Source organism: Bos mutus, chromosome 3 (assembly GCF_027580195.1).
Source record: "Bos mutus isolate GX-2022 chromosome 3, NWIPB_WYAK_1.1, whole genome shotgun sequence".
In the NCBI taxonomy this organism is placed as follows: Eukaryota; Metazoa; Chordata; class Mammalia; order Artiodactyla; family Bovidae; genus Bos; species Bos mutus.
The window spans coordinates 108,441,115-108,460,155 of record NC_091619.1 but is presented as its reverse complement, the minus strand read 5'-3'; the positions used below and the strand labels follow the sequence as shown (position 1 = coordinate 108,460,155).

At 37.5% G+C, this 19,041-nt stretch overlaps 1 protein-coding gene across 4 annotated transcripts in view; it reads right to left on the bottom strand.

Moving 5' to 3' along the window:
* Positions 1–19,041, bottom strand: part of ZMYM6 (zinc finger MYM-type containing 6) — a 43,827-nt gene that overhangs the window by 14,074 nt on the left and 10,712 nt on the right. For all 4 annotated transcript variants that reach the window (XM_070368469.1, XM_070368470.1, XM_070368471.1 and 1 more), the window contains 10 exons: positions 15,347–15,521; positions 15,057–15,248; positions 10,049–10,199; positions 9,311–9,426; positions 8,204–8,476; positions 7,882–8,032; positions 6,864–7,036; positions 4,988–5,138; positions 2,324–2,458; positions 1,842–1,882 (listed from right to left, as the gene is read on the bottom strand). In XM_070368469.1, the coding sequence (XP_070224570.1) occupies positions 1,842–1,882; positions 2,324–2,458; positions 4,988–5,138; positions 6,864–7,036; positions 7,882–8,032; positions 8,204–8,476; positions 9,311–9,426; positions 10,049–10,199; positions 15,057–15,248; positions 15,347–15,521 (1,558 nt within the window). The remainder of the gene's footprint in view (positions 1–1,841; positions 1,883–2,323; positions 2,459–4,987; positions 5,139–6,863; positions 7,037–7,881; positions 8,033–8,203; positions 8,477–9,310; positions 9,427–10,048; positions 10,200–15,056; positions 15,249–15,346; positions 15,522–19,041) is intronic.

Genomic DNA, 19,041 nt, shown 5'->3' with positions numbered 1-19,041 from the left:
GCAAAGACACTTGTCCATCTTTCACTTCACCACCATGGAGTGCAATCCACATATGGATCATCTTCAAAACTAGCAACTGTTGCTGAAATATGGTCCAAAGTCTATGCCAGTCGCTTCGCTGCTAGTTGATGCGCTGAAGACCCAGGCTAATTCCTGGGGCCCTCTTCCTATTACCTTTGTTTTTCTAATTCTAGCAAGTCCTCCTTTATTAATCCCTGGGAAACAACCCAAGTAAAATCTCAACATCCCTTTCATCAACCTTGCACAAATTTACCTTCTTTGCCATTTTAAAAGCTTCTTTATTAGCAGATGTTATGTTGTCTTCCAAGTTAAAGACTCTTTAAATTCTGGTAAAGCTGAAATAAATAGTCCATCCTAAAGGAAATCAGTCCTGAATATTCATTGGAAGGACTGATGCTGAAGCTGAAACGCCAATAGTCTGGCCACCTGATGCAAAGAACTGTCTCACTGGAAAAGACCCTGATGCTGGGAAAGATCGAAGGCAGGAGGAGAAGGGGACGACAGAGGGTGAGATGGTTGGATGGCATCACCAACTCAATGGACATGAGTCTGAGTAAACTCTGTGAGTTGGTGATGGACAGGGAAGCCTGGCATGCTGCAGTCCATGGGATCGCAGAGTCGGACACGACTGAGCAACTAAACTGACTGACTGACTGACTGAACGCTGAAATGTTTTGATAGCTTCAGTGCTAGCAGATATAGCTTGCCTGCTCATTTTTATATTCTTAAAACCTTGGTGGGCTTTAAACTTGAAAAGCCAGCCATGACTTGTAGTAAACCTTTTTGTCTCAGTGTCACCTCCTTTCAAATCATCAAAAATACTTCATGTCTTAGCACAGATGAGAGCTTGGCCTTAGGGGCACATTATGGCAGCATTGATCTTACACCTGTGTTGCCAGGACTTTTTCAATTTATTCCATCATCCTTGCCTGGTTACAAGATAATTTCATGAACTAAAGGGTGTATCTGCTCTAAAACCACTTTGGGGTTTTTTGAACATTATCTCTAAGACCCTGCAGGGTGCACTCTCCTAAATTAACAGCATGAGATATCATAGCAATGGTCTAGCCTTCTTCACAGAGTTTTATCACATCTAACTTCTCCAAATTTATTGAATTTGGGGCACACTTTTTTAGTACAGCACTACCACTTAATGAACCTCAATCACATTGTTACCTGACATTTTTTAAAAGACTTTTAATTGTATCAAGAGCAAATATTAAGAGAGCAACACAATAACAAAAACATTAACCCAAGATATGACACATTAGGTTTTGTGTGATATTGATAAAGGATGATAGGAATTTTGTTTTCCTGCTAAAGTGATGCTGACATAAGACAGTGACATAGTCTGCAACTCTTTCAGCCTGCCAGATTTGAAATTATGCATTTCTTTAAATTTTTTTTTAATTTTGGGAAGTTTCACAATAAAGAATTTAAATATTATCTTACTTTGCACTATTTTCAGCTTCACATAATCCAAAGATGCATAAAACAATACAGTGAACTTTTCCAGAACCTTCTAGTCTTAAAGAAAAATACTTGAAAGTAGTAAGAGAAAAATAAGCAGCCAGATGGAATTAACAAGTATTTAAAGAAACTAAGGAACCAGAACACAAACAGTAAAACAAATCAGAAATGCATTCTTATTAACAATCTAACTTTAAAATTCAAAAACAAAAATTAGTGCATAGTATATTACTCCACTTTTTAAAACAACTAAGTAGCAAATAGAAATATACTCAGACATACCTTAGAAGCTATATATCAAAATGAAACTAAACCCAAGGAACATTAATCAGGAAGATAATAAAACTTACATTTTCAATGATCTTTGTTGCCTCTTTAGTAACAACTGCACCTGTTATAAATTAAAACATACATTATTATCCCTAGAATATACACAAGTAAACACTGAAACCAAGAGGTCATTTTCCTCTCTCTAAGGTGGTCTAGAGTCTAGTCCAGAATTTCTCAAAAAATAGTACAAGGAAATTTGGCATCAATATCACCTGGGGTGCTTGGTAAAGGCAACGGATTCCTGGGCCCCAATCCCAACATACTGTGTTACAATCTCTGATGTTAAAGGTAGCTATATTAAATCATTGGGATTCCTTAAAAAATAAATTATACATACCACTTCCTTCTCTATGCACGCCACCCTGCTTGCTACCCACTTCCCTCAGGGACAGAGGGGCATGTTTCTTCATATAAATGTACATGTGAGTATTACCAGTAGGTGCTGTTTACACTAGGAAAAAACCTCTACAGTTTACCCAAATGCCTTTACTTCAAGTCATACCTTTTGAAACACCACTCCCTGTGGGCTGGGCAGGAGGTATTTTTGCCAATGACACCACATTGGTTATAACTGGTGTTGTATTTGTCCTTGCAGCAGGGAGCGCCACTGAAGCAATGTGTGCCTTAGAAATATTTACTGATTAAAATAAACAAAAAGGTAAGACAAAAGGATCACATGCACACATTAAAAAAACTCTATTTAACAACGAAGTTTCAAGGCAATACAAATATATAACTGCATAATGTTGGGTTTCCCAAAGAAAGGCAATGCCAAAGAATGCTCAAACTACCGCACAATTGCACTTATTTCACATGCTAGTAAAGTAATCCTCAAAATTCTCCAAGCCAGGCTTCAACAATATGTGAACCATGAACCTCCAGATGTTCAAGCTGGTTTTAGAAAAGGCAGAGGAGCCAGAGATCAAAATGCCAACATCCACTGGATCGTCGAAAAAGCAAAAGAGTTCCAGAAAAACATCTATTTCTGCTTTATTGACTATGCCAAAGCCTTTGACTGTGTGGATCACCACAAACTGTGAAAAGTTTTTCAAGAGATGGGAATACCAGGCCACCTGACCTGCCTCTTGAGAAATCTGTATGCAGGTCAGGAAGCAACAGTTAGAACTGGACATGGAACAACAGACTGGTTCCAAACAGGAAAAGGAGCACGTCAAGGCTGTATATTGTCACCCTGCTTATTTAACATATATGCAGAGTACATCATGCGAAAAGCTGGGCTGGATGAAGCACAAGCTGGAATCAAGACTGCCGGGAGAAATATTAATAACCTTAGATATGCAAATGACACCACCTTTATGGCAGAAAGCAAAGAAGAACTAAAGAGCCTGTTGATGAAAGTGAAAGAGCAAAGTAAAAAAGTTGGCTTAAAGCTCAACATTCAAAAAAGTAAGATCATGGCATCCAGTCCCATCACTTCACGGCAAATAGATGGGGAGACAATGCAAACAGTAGCAGACTTTATTTTTGGGGGCTCCAAAATCACTGCAGATGGTGACTGCAGCCATGAAATTAAAAGACGCTTATTCCCTGGAGGAAAAGTTATGACCAACCTAGACAGCATATTAAAAAGCAGAGACATTACTTTGTCAACAAAGGTCCGTCTAGTCAAGGCTATGGTTTTTCCAGTGGTCATATATGGATATGATAGTCGGACTAAAGAAAGCTGAGCACCGAAGAATTGATGCTTTTGAACTGTGGTGTTGGAGAAGACTTGAGAGTCCCTTGGACAGGCAGGAGATCAAACCAGTCCATCCTAAAGGAAATCAGTCCTGAATATTCATTGAAAGGACTGATGTTGAAACTGAAACTCCAATACTGTGGCCACCTGATGCGAAGAACTGACTCATTTGAAAAGACCCTGATGCTGAGAAAGATTGAAGGCGGGAGGAGAAGGGGAAGACAGGATGAGATGGTTGGATAGCATCACCGGCTCAGTGGACATGAGTCTGAGTAAACTCTGGGTGTTGGTGATGGACAGGGAGGCCTGGTGTGCTGCAGTCCATGGGGTCGCAAAGAGTTGGACACAATTGAGCAACTAAACTGAACTGAACTGAATGTTGGGTTGGGTGATCCTGTTTAGTGTTCACTGGGACTTAAAGGGTGCCTAATTCTCTAAAATTAGAAACTTCAAATACTTAATGTATAAAAATACAGTTATCGGCTTCAGGATTGACTGGACTTTTCCATTAGTGAATGTTAAAATTTCTACACCGAAAGCTTGATTCAAATAAAAATTTAACCTGATAATTTTTATAAATAAGTTGGTGACGTAGCTCTTCATCCACATAAGAACACTGATTTTGTTAACCCACATTATAGAATGAAAATTCCACCATTACCCAGACTGGTCTTAGGGAATGGATGATAACACAAAAGATTAGCTCAAGGCATATGTGGTCAAGGTGATGATTAATAAGATTGCAAAAGTAGACAAAGGCCAGACCATAAAGCCAGAGCATGTGAATCCTGTCAATTCAGGAGCACTCCAGGCTTTGATAAGAGAACATAACATCAAATGTTTTTAGCCTAACTCAGAGAAGTGCTACTTCAGAGAGCTACTTTCAGAACATGCCACATATCTATTCATCTGGATATTTTGACCACATTAGCTGTCCTACTTGCAAAATTATTTTATTCTTAGCCAGGAAAAACTTTGCTACCCATGAAGAACTGGTCTACTTTATTCTTTCTGATATAATTAATGTGTTGTTCTTTTTCCCTTGGCTACAAGCAAGCTCTGAATCAAATCTCATACCAGTAACAGCCACTATATTAACATATCCTCTTCCTTTGTTTGCCCTGATTTCTATTTTTATTTCTGTTTTATTAACTGAATAGCAACATATCACTTAGTGTAAGTTATTTATATACAGATAAATTCAATCAAAAGCAAACAAATCTAATTTTCCTAGAAAATTACTGCTTATATATTTATTGATTCCTTGGTATGTTTGATTTTGAAAACAAAAAGCATCAAGATTAATTTGCCCACTAGGGCAATCTTTAAGGATTCTTAAAGGAAAATTTAAGTAAATTTAGGCTATCTGAATGCAGTGAAATTTTGTTATTATATTATTTACAACTTTGAGTGCTGACAGTAACTTAGCAGTGACAGAAAGAGCCCATTAACCAAGTTTAATTTTACCTTTATTTTGTGAAAAAGGGTCATTCATAATTTGCTGACGATGACAAAACTCCAAGACACAAAATAGGTTACAGAAATGTTTGATGTTTCCTCGCCATTTTATGGACTCACTTAGCTTTCCCTGTCGTTTACAACCATCACACTTGGCCATCTGAGAAAGAAATGTGAAACAGGATAGGCTGAAAACTATAAAACAATGAAAACATAACACTAATCATAAAACTAGAAGGAACTATGAAAACAGAATGTATGAGTCAGTTGAGATCACAAAATGTAAGGTTCCTACCTCAAGATATTGTAGTCAAAAATATATACACTATTCATTTTATTGAGAAGATATAAAAATTGATCTCCTGTTTTCAAAATTACTGGTGAAGGAATCAAAAGATAGGCTTTTTTTTTTTTTTTAAGGTTAAGAGGCAGCCTGCTGCTGCTGCTAAGTCACGTCAGTCGTGTCTGACTCTGTGCGACCCCATAGACAGCAGCCCACCAGACTCCCCTGTCCCTGGGATTTTCCAGGCAAGAACACTGGAGTGGGTTGCCATTGCCTTCTCCAATGCATGAAAGTGAAAAGTGAAAGTGAAGTCGCTCAGTCGTGCCCGACCCTCAGCGACCCCATGGACGGCAGCCTACCAGGCTCCTCCGCCCATGGGATTTTCCAGGCAAGAGTACTGGAGTGGGGTGCCATTGCCTTCTTCAAGAGGCAGCCTACTGCAGTATAAAGAATATGGGCTATGGTCACTCTGCTGTGCACCTGGACTGATACATTGTTGTTAATCAGCTATACTCCAATATAAAATAAGTTAAAAAAAAAAAAAAGAATATGGGCTTTCTGGTCATAAAGACTTAGATTCATTCAAAAAATATCTAACTAGGTTTCCTTCGTCTTGAGCATTGAGATAGGTCCTAGTCATATAATTATGAAAACGACATACCTTCTCTCAAAGAAAACTATATTTTAGGTAGCTAGACAAGTAAACAGGTGATTTTACTGGAGTGTTACAGGTGCTGTTCCTCTCCTACCAGATTCTTGATGGGAACATTACATAACCTCCCTGGACTTTATTCTTTTTCCTTATTTATAAACAGGCAATACCAGAACAACCTAACAACAGCAATACTATACCTTATCTCTTAGGATTGTGAAAGTGTTAGTCACTTAGTCGTGTCCAACTCTTTGCAACCTGATGGGCTGTAGCCCACCAGGCTCTTCTGTCCATGGGATTTTCCAAGCAAGAAAACTGGAGTGGGTAGCCATTTCCTTCTCCAGGGATCTTCCCGACCCAGGGATCAAACTTACATCTCCTACACTGCAGGCACATTCTTTTACCATCTGAGCCACCAAGGAATGTGGTGAAGATTAAATGAAATAATATTTATGAAGCACCAGACATGTATTAGTGGTTTAATTGCAGCTTTTGTTGTTAGGCTTTCAAAAAAGTAATTTTAAAAAAAGAAGGCAGATGAAGGGTAGGGAGGTCAGAGTCATTTAACTCATGAAGTGAGAGCAAAGGCTCACTTCAAGTTCCTCAGAACCACTTCTGAATGAGAGAGCCACTTAAGGCAACATAACTGTGTAAAATTTCAACTACAAAGAACTAAAAGTTATAAATAAGATCCGTGTGCCTTACAAGAAAGCAAAAAATAAAAGGAACAGTTCCCCCAACAACAATAAAATCTCCAAAAATCCTATCTTCTTGACCCCAAAGATTTCATGTTTGTAGTCAACTGAATTTTGCTTTAGGAGCCCACAGCCCATAATTTATTTATTTACCTAGTTCTAAACAACCAATTTCTCTTCACATAATCTGAATATATTTTAAATAGAAAATAACTGTACCAACTTCAGAAAGTCAAAGAGCTATATCATATTTACCTGATAAAACAGAACAGTAAATTTGGTCATGCAATCTTCACAACAGAACTCTTCCAACTTGCCCTCCAGTCGATTTTCTACCAAATTAGGGGATGTTTGTGAACAATAACTGCACATCTTACAGTAGCTTCCCCATCGTTCTCCAAAGTCACGGGCAGAGAGGAATTTGCAAACTGAGAACCAGAAGGATAAAAGGAAGATACATCAAGTTTACATTAACCAGAAGGCAGTGAAGTGAATTTCTACAGTCTTCAATAATACCAGCCTTAAGCTAACTTCTAAATCTGGACACAATTATTTGGCTCTAAGTTAAAAGATAGTCCTATCTGTATTCACAAAACAAACTCATATCACCTTTGAAACATACACTGTAAATATTAGGTTATCTATATTCAGAAACATAAGAGGTATAAAAGTTCCTTAAGCCGAGAAGCAGTAATTGCCCAAGTACCCCGTTTATGAAAGGATACAAAAAAAGATCTCTGAAGTTAAACTTACAAAGAGATTTTCTATACTCCATACTAAGACCATTGTTCTAATTATATTTGGAAAGGTTTTCTTTATTGAGATTATTATAACATTTAAAAGGATAGACTTAGAAGTGAGTTAAGTATAAACTCAATAAAAAAGCTTCAAATTATACCTCAAAAAAGAAATTTCTTGAAAATTAATTGTGGATTAATAAGGCACCCCACTCCAGGACTCTCGCCTGGAAAATCCCATGGACGGAGGAGTCTGGTAGGCTCCAGTCCATGGGGTCGCTAAGAGTCGGGCATGACTGAGCGATTTCACTTTCACTTTTCACTTTCATGCATTGGAGAAGGAAATGGCAACCCACTCCAGTATTCTTGCCTGGAGAATCCCAGGGACAGAGGAGCCTAGTGGGCTGCCGTCTATGGGGTCGCACAGAGTCGGACACGACTGAAGCGACTTAGCAGCAGCAGCAGCAGCCCAACTCATCACAAATTACTTCATAACCACCACATGCTCTATGGCTACAACTGAGCTTTTTTCTTACCTTCACTACAGAATGGCTTATCAACTCCTGAGAATCGTACAGTCTCCTTTATAATTTTCTGTAGTTTACAGTAGTCACACATTGCCATAACTCTATTTTTCTTTTTGTATTCATCAGAGCAAAGCTTGCCACAAAACAGAAACATTCTCCCCTGCAGAAGAACAGTCATTAATATCTAATTAAAGTGTTGCTTTATTTTTAAGAAATCTTTTTCTTTCTCACTTCAAAGAAAACTGAGTGAGTGACTGTCAAACATGAAAAGACAAAAATGCTTCTATTGGATAAACTCATATATTCAATCCCTTTTATGATCTCTCTTTACCTTGTAAAAAAGAAGTTCTGGTTTTGTCGCAAACAGATGGTTACAGTGCTGACACCTGAGTCTGACAATCCTATGGGTTAAAGCAACTTGCTGGAACTGAGCAGGAGGCTGGAGACTGGCTGCAACAGAGCCACTGACGGAGCGGGGGGAAAAGGCAGAGGTGTGACCTCTTCCGGCTGACACTGCTGACCCAGAGGGTGGGCTTACAATCACTTGGGTCTGAGATACAGGCACTGCCGAAGAGTTTGCTCCTTTTGGCTTGTTAAATACATTCTGAATAAATACAGATAAGGCAAAGATTGTATCAAGTAAGAAATAAGATAACTTGGTCATTTTCATTTTCTCATTTTAATAAATTAATTTCCCCCAATGTTTCTGCAAAATTTTCTTAAGGAGTTCACAGAAGAGTTGAAATGGCATATTCCCAGAATAGGACTGAGGAATGTAGCACTAAAAGGTTGCAAAAAAAAAAAAAACGCTGCAGACTAAAATTCAGGCTTTCCAGACAAAGATCTCTAGTACCTAACTCTAATAAGTAAGACCAGGCTTCTCCTTTCCCTCCACCTGCACACCTATTACCAACCAGAATCTCCTAGCTATTAAGAGCACAGTGGCCACTTTGCTTTCTCCCTGGGGCCAAGGATACCACACCAGGGATCTTCCCACCCAGGAGGATCACTAAATTCTACCCTTTCTCTGTGTATTAGAGAGTAAGGAGAGAATGTGACAAGTGGAGGCTTCCTATTCTGTGCCAGGAGTCATGATGTATCTGGCCCAGGATGAGAGGAACGGACACAGGTGCCCATCACCATGCCACCTATCCAAACCACAGCCTACTTCCATTCTTTTGAAAGGGAGACAGCCAAGGGAGAAAGTGGAAGAGAAAGGCAGTTTAGGTGAGAATGCTGAATAAAGAAGGACTAAAGCTCAAATCTTGGGCTCAGACATTTTGCAGAAATGACCTCTTGGACTATAATTGAACAGAATCTCTCTTCTTCCTAACTGAAGCTTAATCTTTGATAAGGATGGTCCCTTCGGCAGTTAACATTTTGCCACAGACCACTGCCTAAGAGAACTGCAAGGGTACAGCACTAGCTAAGGTCATACCTGGAAAGCCACCACACAGCTGGAGCTGCAGAAGCTGTGTATCGTTCCATTGGACATGGCCAGGTGATACTGAGGGACTGCTGAAGTTTTACAACTATGGCACAAAACCTGGACACCTTGGTAACAAAAAACAAAACCCAATGACTAAGTTACACAGATGAACAAATAAACCAAAAATGTATTAGGGGAGTAAAAATATCAAATATTCAGGAATATGCAAAACGAAAATGAAAGAACTTTATAGTAACATGTACAGCTAACTACAATTAAGTCCCACTTACACAAAAATTAACTTGGAATGTATATGTGTTTTTCGCTCTTTTCACATATGAAATTACAAAATAAATACTTTGATCAAGAAAATCACTGAAAAACTTTGCTGCTTAAAAATCAGCTCTTTGAGGGACTTCCCTGGCATCCAGTGGTTAAAATTTCACCTTCCAATGCAGGGGGTGCGGGTTTGATCCCTGGTTGGGGAACTAAGATTCCACATGCCTTGTGGCCAAAAAACAGAACATAATACAGAAACAATATTTTAATAAATTCAATGAAATTTTTTTTAAATGGTCACATCAAAAAAAACTTAAAAAAAAAATCAGCTCTTTGAAACAAAAGCAACCTTGGGTCTTTATTTAAACCACACAGATTGCTTTAGTTTTGTAATAAAGTGGGAAAAAAAGCAGTTACATTCCTCTTCAATAGTTACAAAATCTATAAATGTATGGAATTAAACATTACCTGAAGAAGTAACTGTCTTAACTCTGTAAGCAGATAAGCAATTAATAGAGCAGAAAAGCTCTGTTTTTCCTGAGTCATTCGTAGTCTCAATCATCTCAGCTGAGGGCCTCAATGATTTCCCCAAGGCATACGGAGGAGTTTGGGCTGAATTCTATTAAAATAAAATAACATTTAAATACCAAGTACAAGCACACATATATACATATGCTGTAAGGAAAGAAAAAAGGAAAAGCTACCTACAACCAAAGCCTCTGGCTAAAGTATCTGAGCATGATATTTGACAATGATAGCAGCTACACCGAGTATAGATTTTCCTAAAACTGGGATGTGGGAAAAATAAGTTCTTTCATCGACTAATACAGGCGCACTTCATTTCATTGTGCTTCACTTTATTATGCTTTGCGGATACTGCGTTTTTCACAAACTGAAGATTCTGTGGCAATCCTGCGTCAAGCAAGTCTATCAGTGCCATTTTCCCAACAGCCTTTGCTCACTGTGACACATTTTTGGTAAATCTCGCAATATTGCAAACTTTTTCATTATTTTGTTATGGTTGTCTGTAATCAGTGATCTTTAATGTTACCATTGTACCTACTTTGGGGCTGCCATGAGCCACAGCCATTTAAGACAAGCTTAACTGGTAAATGTTGTGTGTGCTCTGACTGCTACACTGACTGCTCGTTTCCCGTCACTCTCCCTCTCCTCAAGTCTCCCTGTCCCCTGAGACACAACAATACTGCAATTAGGCTAATTAATACCCTACAATGGTCTTCAGAGAGTCAAGTGAAAGGAAGAGTCACATATCTTTCACTTCAAATCAAAAGCTAGAAATGATTAAACTTAGAGAGGAAGACATAAAAAGCTGAGGCAGGCCCAAAGTGAGGCCTCTTGTGCCAGTTAGCCAAGTTCTGAATGCAAAGAAGAAGTTCTTGAAGGAAATTAAACATGCTGCTCCAGTGAACACACAGATGTTAAGAAAGCAAAAATGTCTTACTGCTGATATGGAGGAAGTTTTAGTGTCTAAAAAGATCAAAGCAACCACAATGTTCCCTTAAATCAAAGCCTAACCCAAAGCAAGGCCCTACCACTCTTCAATTCGATGAAGTCCAAGACAGGTGAGGAAACTTCAAAAGAAAAGTTTGATGCGGGCAGAGGTTGGTTCATGAGTTTTAAGGAAAGACATCATCTCTATAACATCAAAGTACAATGCAAAGCACCACGTGCTGATGCAGAAACTACGAGCTATTCAGAAGATCCAGCTAAGATCATTAACAAAGATGGCTACATTAAACAACAGATTTTCAACACAGATGAAACAGCCTTCCATTGGAAGAAGATTCCATCTAGGACTTTCATCCTACAAAGAAGCCAATGTGTGGTTTCAAAGCTTCAAGGAAAGGCTGACTCTCTTGTTAGGGGCTAATGCAGCTGGTAACTTGAAATGGAAGCCAATGTTCACTTATTATTCTAAAAATCCTAAGGCCCTTAAAAATAAGGCTAATTCTACTCTGCCTGTGCTCTGTAAATGGAACAACAGAGCCTAAATGACAGTGTATCTGTTGACAATGCAGTTTACTGAATATTCGAAGCCCACTGTTTAGACCAACTCCTCAGAAAAAAAGATTCCTTTCAAAATACAACTGTTCAATGACAATGCAACCGGTCACACAAGAGCTCTGACAGAGATGTACAATGAGATTAATGTTGTCTGAAAACAAGCCTGCTAACAAATCATCCATTCTGCAGCCCATGGATCAAAGAGTAATTCTGACTTTCAAGTTTCATTATTTAAGAAATACATTTTATAAGGCTATTGTTGCCATAGATAGTGATTCTTCTCATAGATCTGGACAAAGTAAATGAAAAGCCTTCTGGAAAGGATTCACCATTCTAGATAGTGATTCATGGGAAAAGGTCAAAATATCTACATTAACAGGAGTCTAGAAGAAGTTGACTCCAACTTTCAAGGATGACTTTGAGAGATTTAAGACTTCCGTGAATAAAGTAACTGTGCATGTGAAGTCGCTTCAGTCATGTCCGACTCTTTGCAACCCCATGGGCTGTAGCCCACCAGGCTCCACGGTGCATGGGATTCTCCAGGCAAGAATACTGGAGTGGGTTGCCATGCCCTCCTCCAGGGGATCTTCCCGACCCAGGGATCGAACCCGTGTCTCCTGAGGCTCCTGTACTGCAGGCGATTCTTTACCGCTGAGCCAGAGCAGAAGCCCCTGCAGACTGGCAGAAATAGCAAGAGAACCAGAATTAGAAGTGGAGCCCAACGATGTGACTCAATTTCTGCTATCTCATCATAAAACTTTAATGCACACAAAAAAGTGATTCCTTGAGATGAAATCTACTCCTGTAAAGATGCTGCAAAGATTGTTGAAATGTCAACAAAGGATTTAGAATATTAAGTAAGTTTAGTTAATAAAGCAGTGACAGGGTTTGATAGGATTGACCCCCATTTTGAAAGAAGTTCTACTGTGGGTCAAACGCTATCAAACAGCATTGTATGGCTAGAGAGAAACTGTTTATGAAAGGAAGAGTCAATCCATGCAGCAGACTTCATTGCTGTCTTATTTTAAGAAACTGCCATAGCCACCCCAACCTTTAGTAATCACCATGCTGAGCAGTCAGCAGCCATTAACATCGAGGCAAGACCTTCTTCTAGCAAAGAGATTATGACTCTCCGAAGGCTCAAATGAATGGTTAGCATTTTTAAGCAATAGCGTATGTTTAAATTAAGGTATGCACATTATTTTTTAAGACATAATTCCACTGCACACGGCATAGTATTTACACAGTATAGTGTAAATAAACTTTTATATGCACTGGGAAATCAAAAATTCATGCGTCACTTTATTGCAACATTTGCTTTACTGTGGTGGTCTGGAACTGAACACGTAATATCTCTGAGGTATGCCTATAAACACTCTCTTTCTAAAGGTGAGGAAAAGACACATTCTGAATAAGTTAGTTATCTAGTAAGCTGCTTTCCTAGCTACAGAAACTGGATTAACTCAATTATACCTCTGAAACTCTTAACTGATGAAAACTCTATAAATAACATTTTGGAATTATTTAAGGATAAGTTGTTCACTTTTTGAAAGGACCCACTGAGACCTGAAACATACCTCTTTAAACCAAATATATATAAATGACATATATGTGTGTATATATATATATATACATTATATTTGTGTATATATGTATATAAGAATTGCTAATATAATCTTCCTTTATTGCAGTGGTCTAGAACCAAACTCACAATATTCCTGAAGTATGTCTGTAAAATAAAAACTGAAAAAAATTAATAACTATTCAAATATATTAGCAACAAAATACATTAAAAATAATGAATTAATTAGTCATAACATACTTTTCTCATCACAAATAATCAGAGACCAAGTAATCCACAAACCTAAGGACCACCCCCAGGAGAGACTTGGACATCAGTCTAAGAGACAGTCTACCACCTTGAAGGTCACTTAACTAGTAAAACTCTTTAGCAGGAGACAAAAAAGATGTTTAATGTAAATGAGGAGATTCTGCAGAACTACCTGTTTTTCAAGCTGAGTTTCACAATAAAATTTGCCTATAAGTTTATTCACGTTTTAAGAAACACAATAATACTGGCCACCATTTATATAAATTAAAAATATTATTACTTACTGAGTGCTCATCATGAGCCAGGCCCCATACTAAGCAATTTTATGTACACTGTACTGTAAAATCCTTCCAATAACATAGTGAGATACTTTAAAAAATTATATTAATAAACTGTAACTTTAATTAACTTAACCAAAAAAACCCAAAAAACAGCAAAGTAGGAGACTGAACTTACTTCATCTGGATCCAAAGTCCAGGCTCCTAGCCACTAGCCTATACTGTCACTGGCACACTGTAAAATCTTTCACTAATAAGTTACACAGGGAAGTAAAAGGTAGGAAAACATAAATTGCAAAGTTTCTTTACATAATCCTCTGGGTAAAAGAGGAACACCACTTACGAAGTGGACAGAATACAATACCAGTAACAAAATCAGGAATGGAACTGATCTGAGGACTATACACACACACACACACATACATACACATATAACATGGATTCTATTCTTGCAAAAATAGTAAGCAGACTGCCAAAAGTGGCTAAGTTCCTAGAAAAAGGATACTTTATAAAGATGAATGTCCATTACTAACTGCTCAGAGGAATTAAACCAAACTCCCTAACTGAAAAAAAAATTTAATTATCATTTACACATTTTTTGAAAATAATAACTTCTTTTTTTTAGGACTTCCCTGGTAGTCCAGTGAGTAAGACTCTGTGCTTCCAATGCAGGGGGCACAGGTTCAATCCTTGGTCAGGGAACTAAGATCCCACGTGTCACATGGTACAGCCAAAACATAAATAAATAAAAATAAATTTTCAGTTTATTTCTTAAATAAATATTCAGCAATGATTAAATTGACACAAATTAATACATTTAGTAACAAAACTAATAAATAAAAATTAGCTAAAGTTAAAAAAAAGGCAGTTGGAAAACAGAAAAATCCAAAAAAAAAAATACCTAAAGCATCCTAATAAAGCAATGTTGCCAAAATAATGATAATTAATTCCAAAACACATTTAAAATACGTACTTTCTAAAATGAAAAAGATATGTTTTATATTTGCTGATTGTATCATTTTTTAACTCTTGGTCATAGTTTATCCACAATAATATGGGGTTTTCTTCACTATCAATAGAGCACAAAATATTTCACACTCATGAAATTATGTTTGTGAATTCGTGGCCATGAAGGAAACCCTAAAGAATGATCTAGTTCATCTATCTTATCTTACTATCAAAATCAACCCTTAAAGTTTCACAATCTATCCCATTTTTCTGGAGGGGAAATCACACACAAGATCAACTGATGGGCAGAGCTCACTCTATTCTGCGCTTTGTCCCTGTGCCGCCACCTGGAAAGGGGCGCGCCTGACAGGGCACAGGAGCCTGCCGTTCGTACCTGCTTATATGCCGTGATACTTGTGGAACTAAAGACCTTCTGGGACTGGCAGGGACCAGAGCTACTGTAGCAGTAGCTCCCACAGTTCTCACAACAGTTCATGGTGAGGTTGTTGGTAGAATGAAATTTTGAAAAACAGGCATCGCTACAAAGACCATGTACCACATTTTGATATTTAACTTCAAATCGAATCTAGGAAAGAAAAACACACAGAGATACAAAGTAAGCAGAGCCAGTAGAAAACCTCTGATCTGTGAACAGAATCTGAGTAAAGACGAAACAGAACTTACATCAGCATTCTTCTGACACATACTGCACTTAGTTGAAATGCTATTGGTATATATGGTAACAACAGGTTTTCTCTTCAGCTCATAAGAAGAAAGGCATGATTGGCTGCAGAAATCTTTGCTAGGAGAGGAATTTTCAAATTGGGTTGTGATCACATCCTTTGGATTTAAAATGTCTCTAAAAATAAATAACAAAGGCAAAATGAAATGTGTTCTCCCTAATTGTAATTTCTTCCTCTTTGTGAGCTAAAATAACTACATTTACTAAGGACAGCTATTGTATAAGCAGAAAATGGCTGGCCCTGCGACAGGCTTCTGGAAAACTGGGTTTGATGATTAGTTCTATTACTTCTCAGCTGAGGGACAATGAGTGAGGCAACAGGCAATTACTGGCTCAATTTCCTCATGTATAAAATGGAGTTCATAAAACTTAATTTATAGACGTGTTGAGGGAGAATTACATTTAAAAGATATCCAGCCAGATGCTCATGAAAAAAACATTGAGGCTTCCAGTTCCAACCAAGTTTCATCTACTGGAGCCAAAAAGAACAAGTGTCCATCCCACAACCAGACCACAAAACACTTGTCCTCCTATGAGCCAGCAGCTGCCAAGAGTAGAAGCATAAATGAAACAACGAATGAAAAAATTTTTTATTCAAATGTAAGATTTGAGAAACATAAATTATCAAAGATTTGCATTAAAAATTAGCATGATATAGAAAACTTCACTGTAACTGAAGAGATCCAAGAAACAAAAGACAAACAAGGGTTATTAAGGCTTGGTATCAGAGGACAGATGGAAACAAGAATGAGACAAAAAGAACAGAAATAACTGAGCTGTTCTATGAGACTCCTAGAGTTATTTTGTGAGAGCTCACTGTTACAATAAGCACTGCCAGTAAAAACAGAGGCTAAGTTACTGCCATTCTTCTGACAAGTATAAAAACTGAAGGAAATAGTCATTAATTAGAAACACTAGTGCAGGCCACATAGTAAAGAATAATACTGGCAATAATATTATGTACTATAATAACGTACTGGGTAATTACTATGTGCCAGATATTGTTCTCTTGACTCAAATTATCCAATCTAATGATCACAAAAAACTCTATAAGGTAAGTATTATTGGGAGACCACATCAGAAAGGTTAAATAGCTTGTCAAAGTCATTCAGCTGGATAAGCAGTGAAGCCAGAATGTAAATCAAGGCGCTGAGTCTACCATGTACGCAGCTCATCATTTCACTACTCTACCTTCCATCCTGCACCTTCACCACACTTAACTATTCTATGGTAAACTACAAAAGAATTCCAAAGGCGACAGAGCACTACTTTAATCTTCTATAACTCAGCCTTAATAAAAAATAGTCAATCTTGAGGACCAAGTGGATATGCTTACATGCACATGAAATACTAATACTGAAAAGTGATTCTTCTACTAAAATCAAAGCAATTAAGAATTTCATTTAATAATGAAAACCTACAAGTGCCATGTATACATACATATACCAATGAGAATGACTTTTTAATGAAAATCTGTGCACATGAATATAAATGCATTCTAAACCTTACACATCCAAATGTATATGCTACACCTAAACATTCACCTTAGAAAAACTATACCTCTTCCAACAACAACATGGCTCAAACACTTTTTCTAATTTCTCATTTAGTTTATAAGAACTCTAAGCACAACTTCTTAATTTTATAGTCAGATATCATGTTTAACAGTATGACTCAATTTAATCATCTACAACAGTCAGTTGGAGACATCAAGTAACTTCTGGCAACTTGCAAAAATCAAACCCTAGCTGAAAAGATAGATTTATCACCTAACTTAGCCTAAAGGAATGTTTCACAGTCTCTGAAGGCAATGCCAGATCAGGAGACAAAAAATTTTTCTCAACAACAGTACTGTGGTAAAAAGCCAATGACAAGAGTGACTATTTTTAAGAAAATAATATGTATTTGGATGTATAAGTCATGTTCTATTCTTTCCAATTTAATTAATTTGGGCTTCCTTGGTCCAGTGGTTAAGACTCCACATTTCTACTGCAGGGGGCATGGGTTCAATCTTCGGGTGGAACTAAGATCCCATGTACCATGTGACTTGGTCAAAAAATAAAATAAAGTAAAATTTAATTAATTTCCTCTTGATATTTGATATATTGAAGCTGAACACCTAAAATCAGAAAACTAAATTTGGCTTTCCCCGTAGTTATGTATGGATGTGAGAGTTGGACCATAAAGAAAGCTGAGCACCAAAGAATTCATGCTTTCGAACTACGGTGCAGGAGAAGACTCTTGAGAGTCCCTTGGACTGCAAGATCAAACCAGTCAATCCTAAAGGAAATCAACCCTGAATATTCATTGGAAGGATCACTGCTGAAGCTAAAGCTCCAATACTTTGGCCACCTGATACAAAGAACCAACTCACTGGAAAAGACCCTGATACTGGGAAAGACTGAGGCAGAAAGAAAAGGGGGCAGCAGAGAATGAAATGGTATGGGATGGTTAGATAGCATCACCAACTCAATGGACACAACCTTGAACAAACTGGGAGACAGAGGAGAATTTATTCTTCCAGATCAGTTTCATGAGAATGACACAAAAAAGTTAAAGTAAGGTATTGGGCATTTTGTAATAAAAGTAAATCTGAATATTTAAGTAAAGTATTTTAAAATTTCTCTTTCCTTTTAGTTGGGGATTTCCATTTTAATAGGATCTACTTTTAGATACCTAAGGTCAACACAACCAATCAGATAAAGAAACTATCGTTATGTCTCCAAAGACAAAATAGAGGTCACAAATTATATGTTAACTATACATAATATCAAATTTATTATTTAAAATAATAGGATCCCACTTATTAAGCATTTGCTATGTGCTAGGTCCTGTGCTAACACTTTCTCACTAAAACCTGAGGAAGTAGATATTACTTACTCATGAAGAAACTGAGGCTGAGAAAAGTTAAATATCTAGCCCAAGGTCATACAGCTAGTAAGTGATAGAGCTATTAATACAATCTAAAACCACGCTTGTTTCTTGCTCCACATTAGTGACTACTCCACAACTCACTATATTCCTAGAATTACAGTACCTCACAAATAGGCAAAACATGCCAAATTCTTCAAACTTACTGAGATAAGTTTATGATTATTATTAACTATATTATTTTTTATTTTTCTGCCCACACCGTGCCTAGCACGCAGGATCTTACCTAGTTCCCCAACCAGGGACCAAACCCATGCCCCCCGCACTGGAAGTGCAGAGTCCTAACCACTGGACCACCAAGTAATTCCCAAGAAAGAAATTTATAGGACTCTGTTGCTACTTCTTCCTCTCTCTGCATCTACGCGTTATTACAAGGCAACAGTGACCTCCAACAAAAGCTCACAAGGACTTCTCAGGAATAAATGCATTACTTTTGTGGCCAATTACCTTCTAAAGAATTAAATAACTTTCAAATACCATTATAAGGGTGATATTATTTCATTCTATACTTCAGTAACTTTCAAGATAACAAATAATTTTAAATGGTTGTCTACAATTACAACAGACATACAATATATGAGTGATCCTGCAATCTCTCAAAGAGTTTCTTTCTTTCTAGTAAAATTTAAATTGAAAGACATAGGAAAACTGGGTTAGGCAATCCTTTTTTACATCAAGTCACTTATTTAACTTTACAAACTTTAGA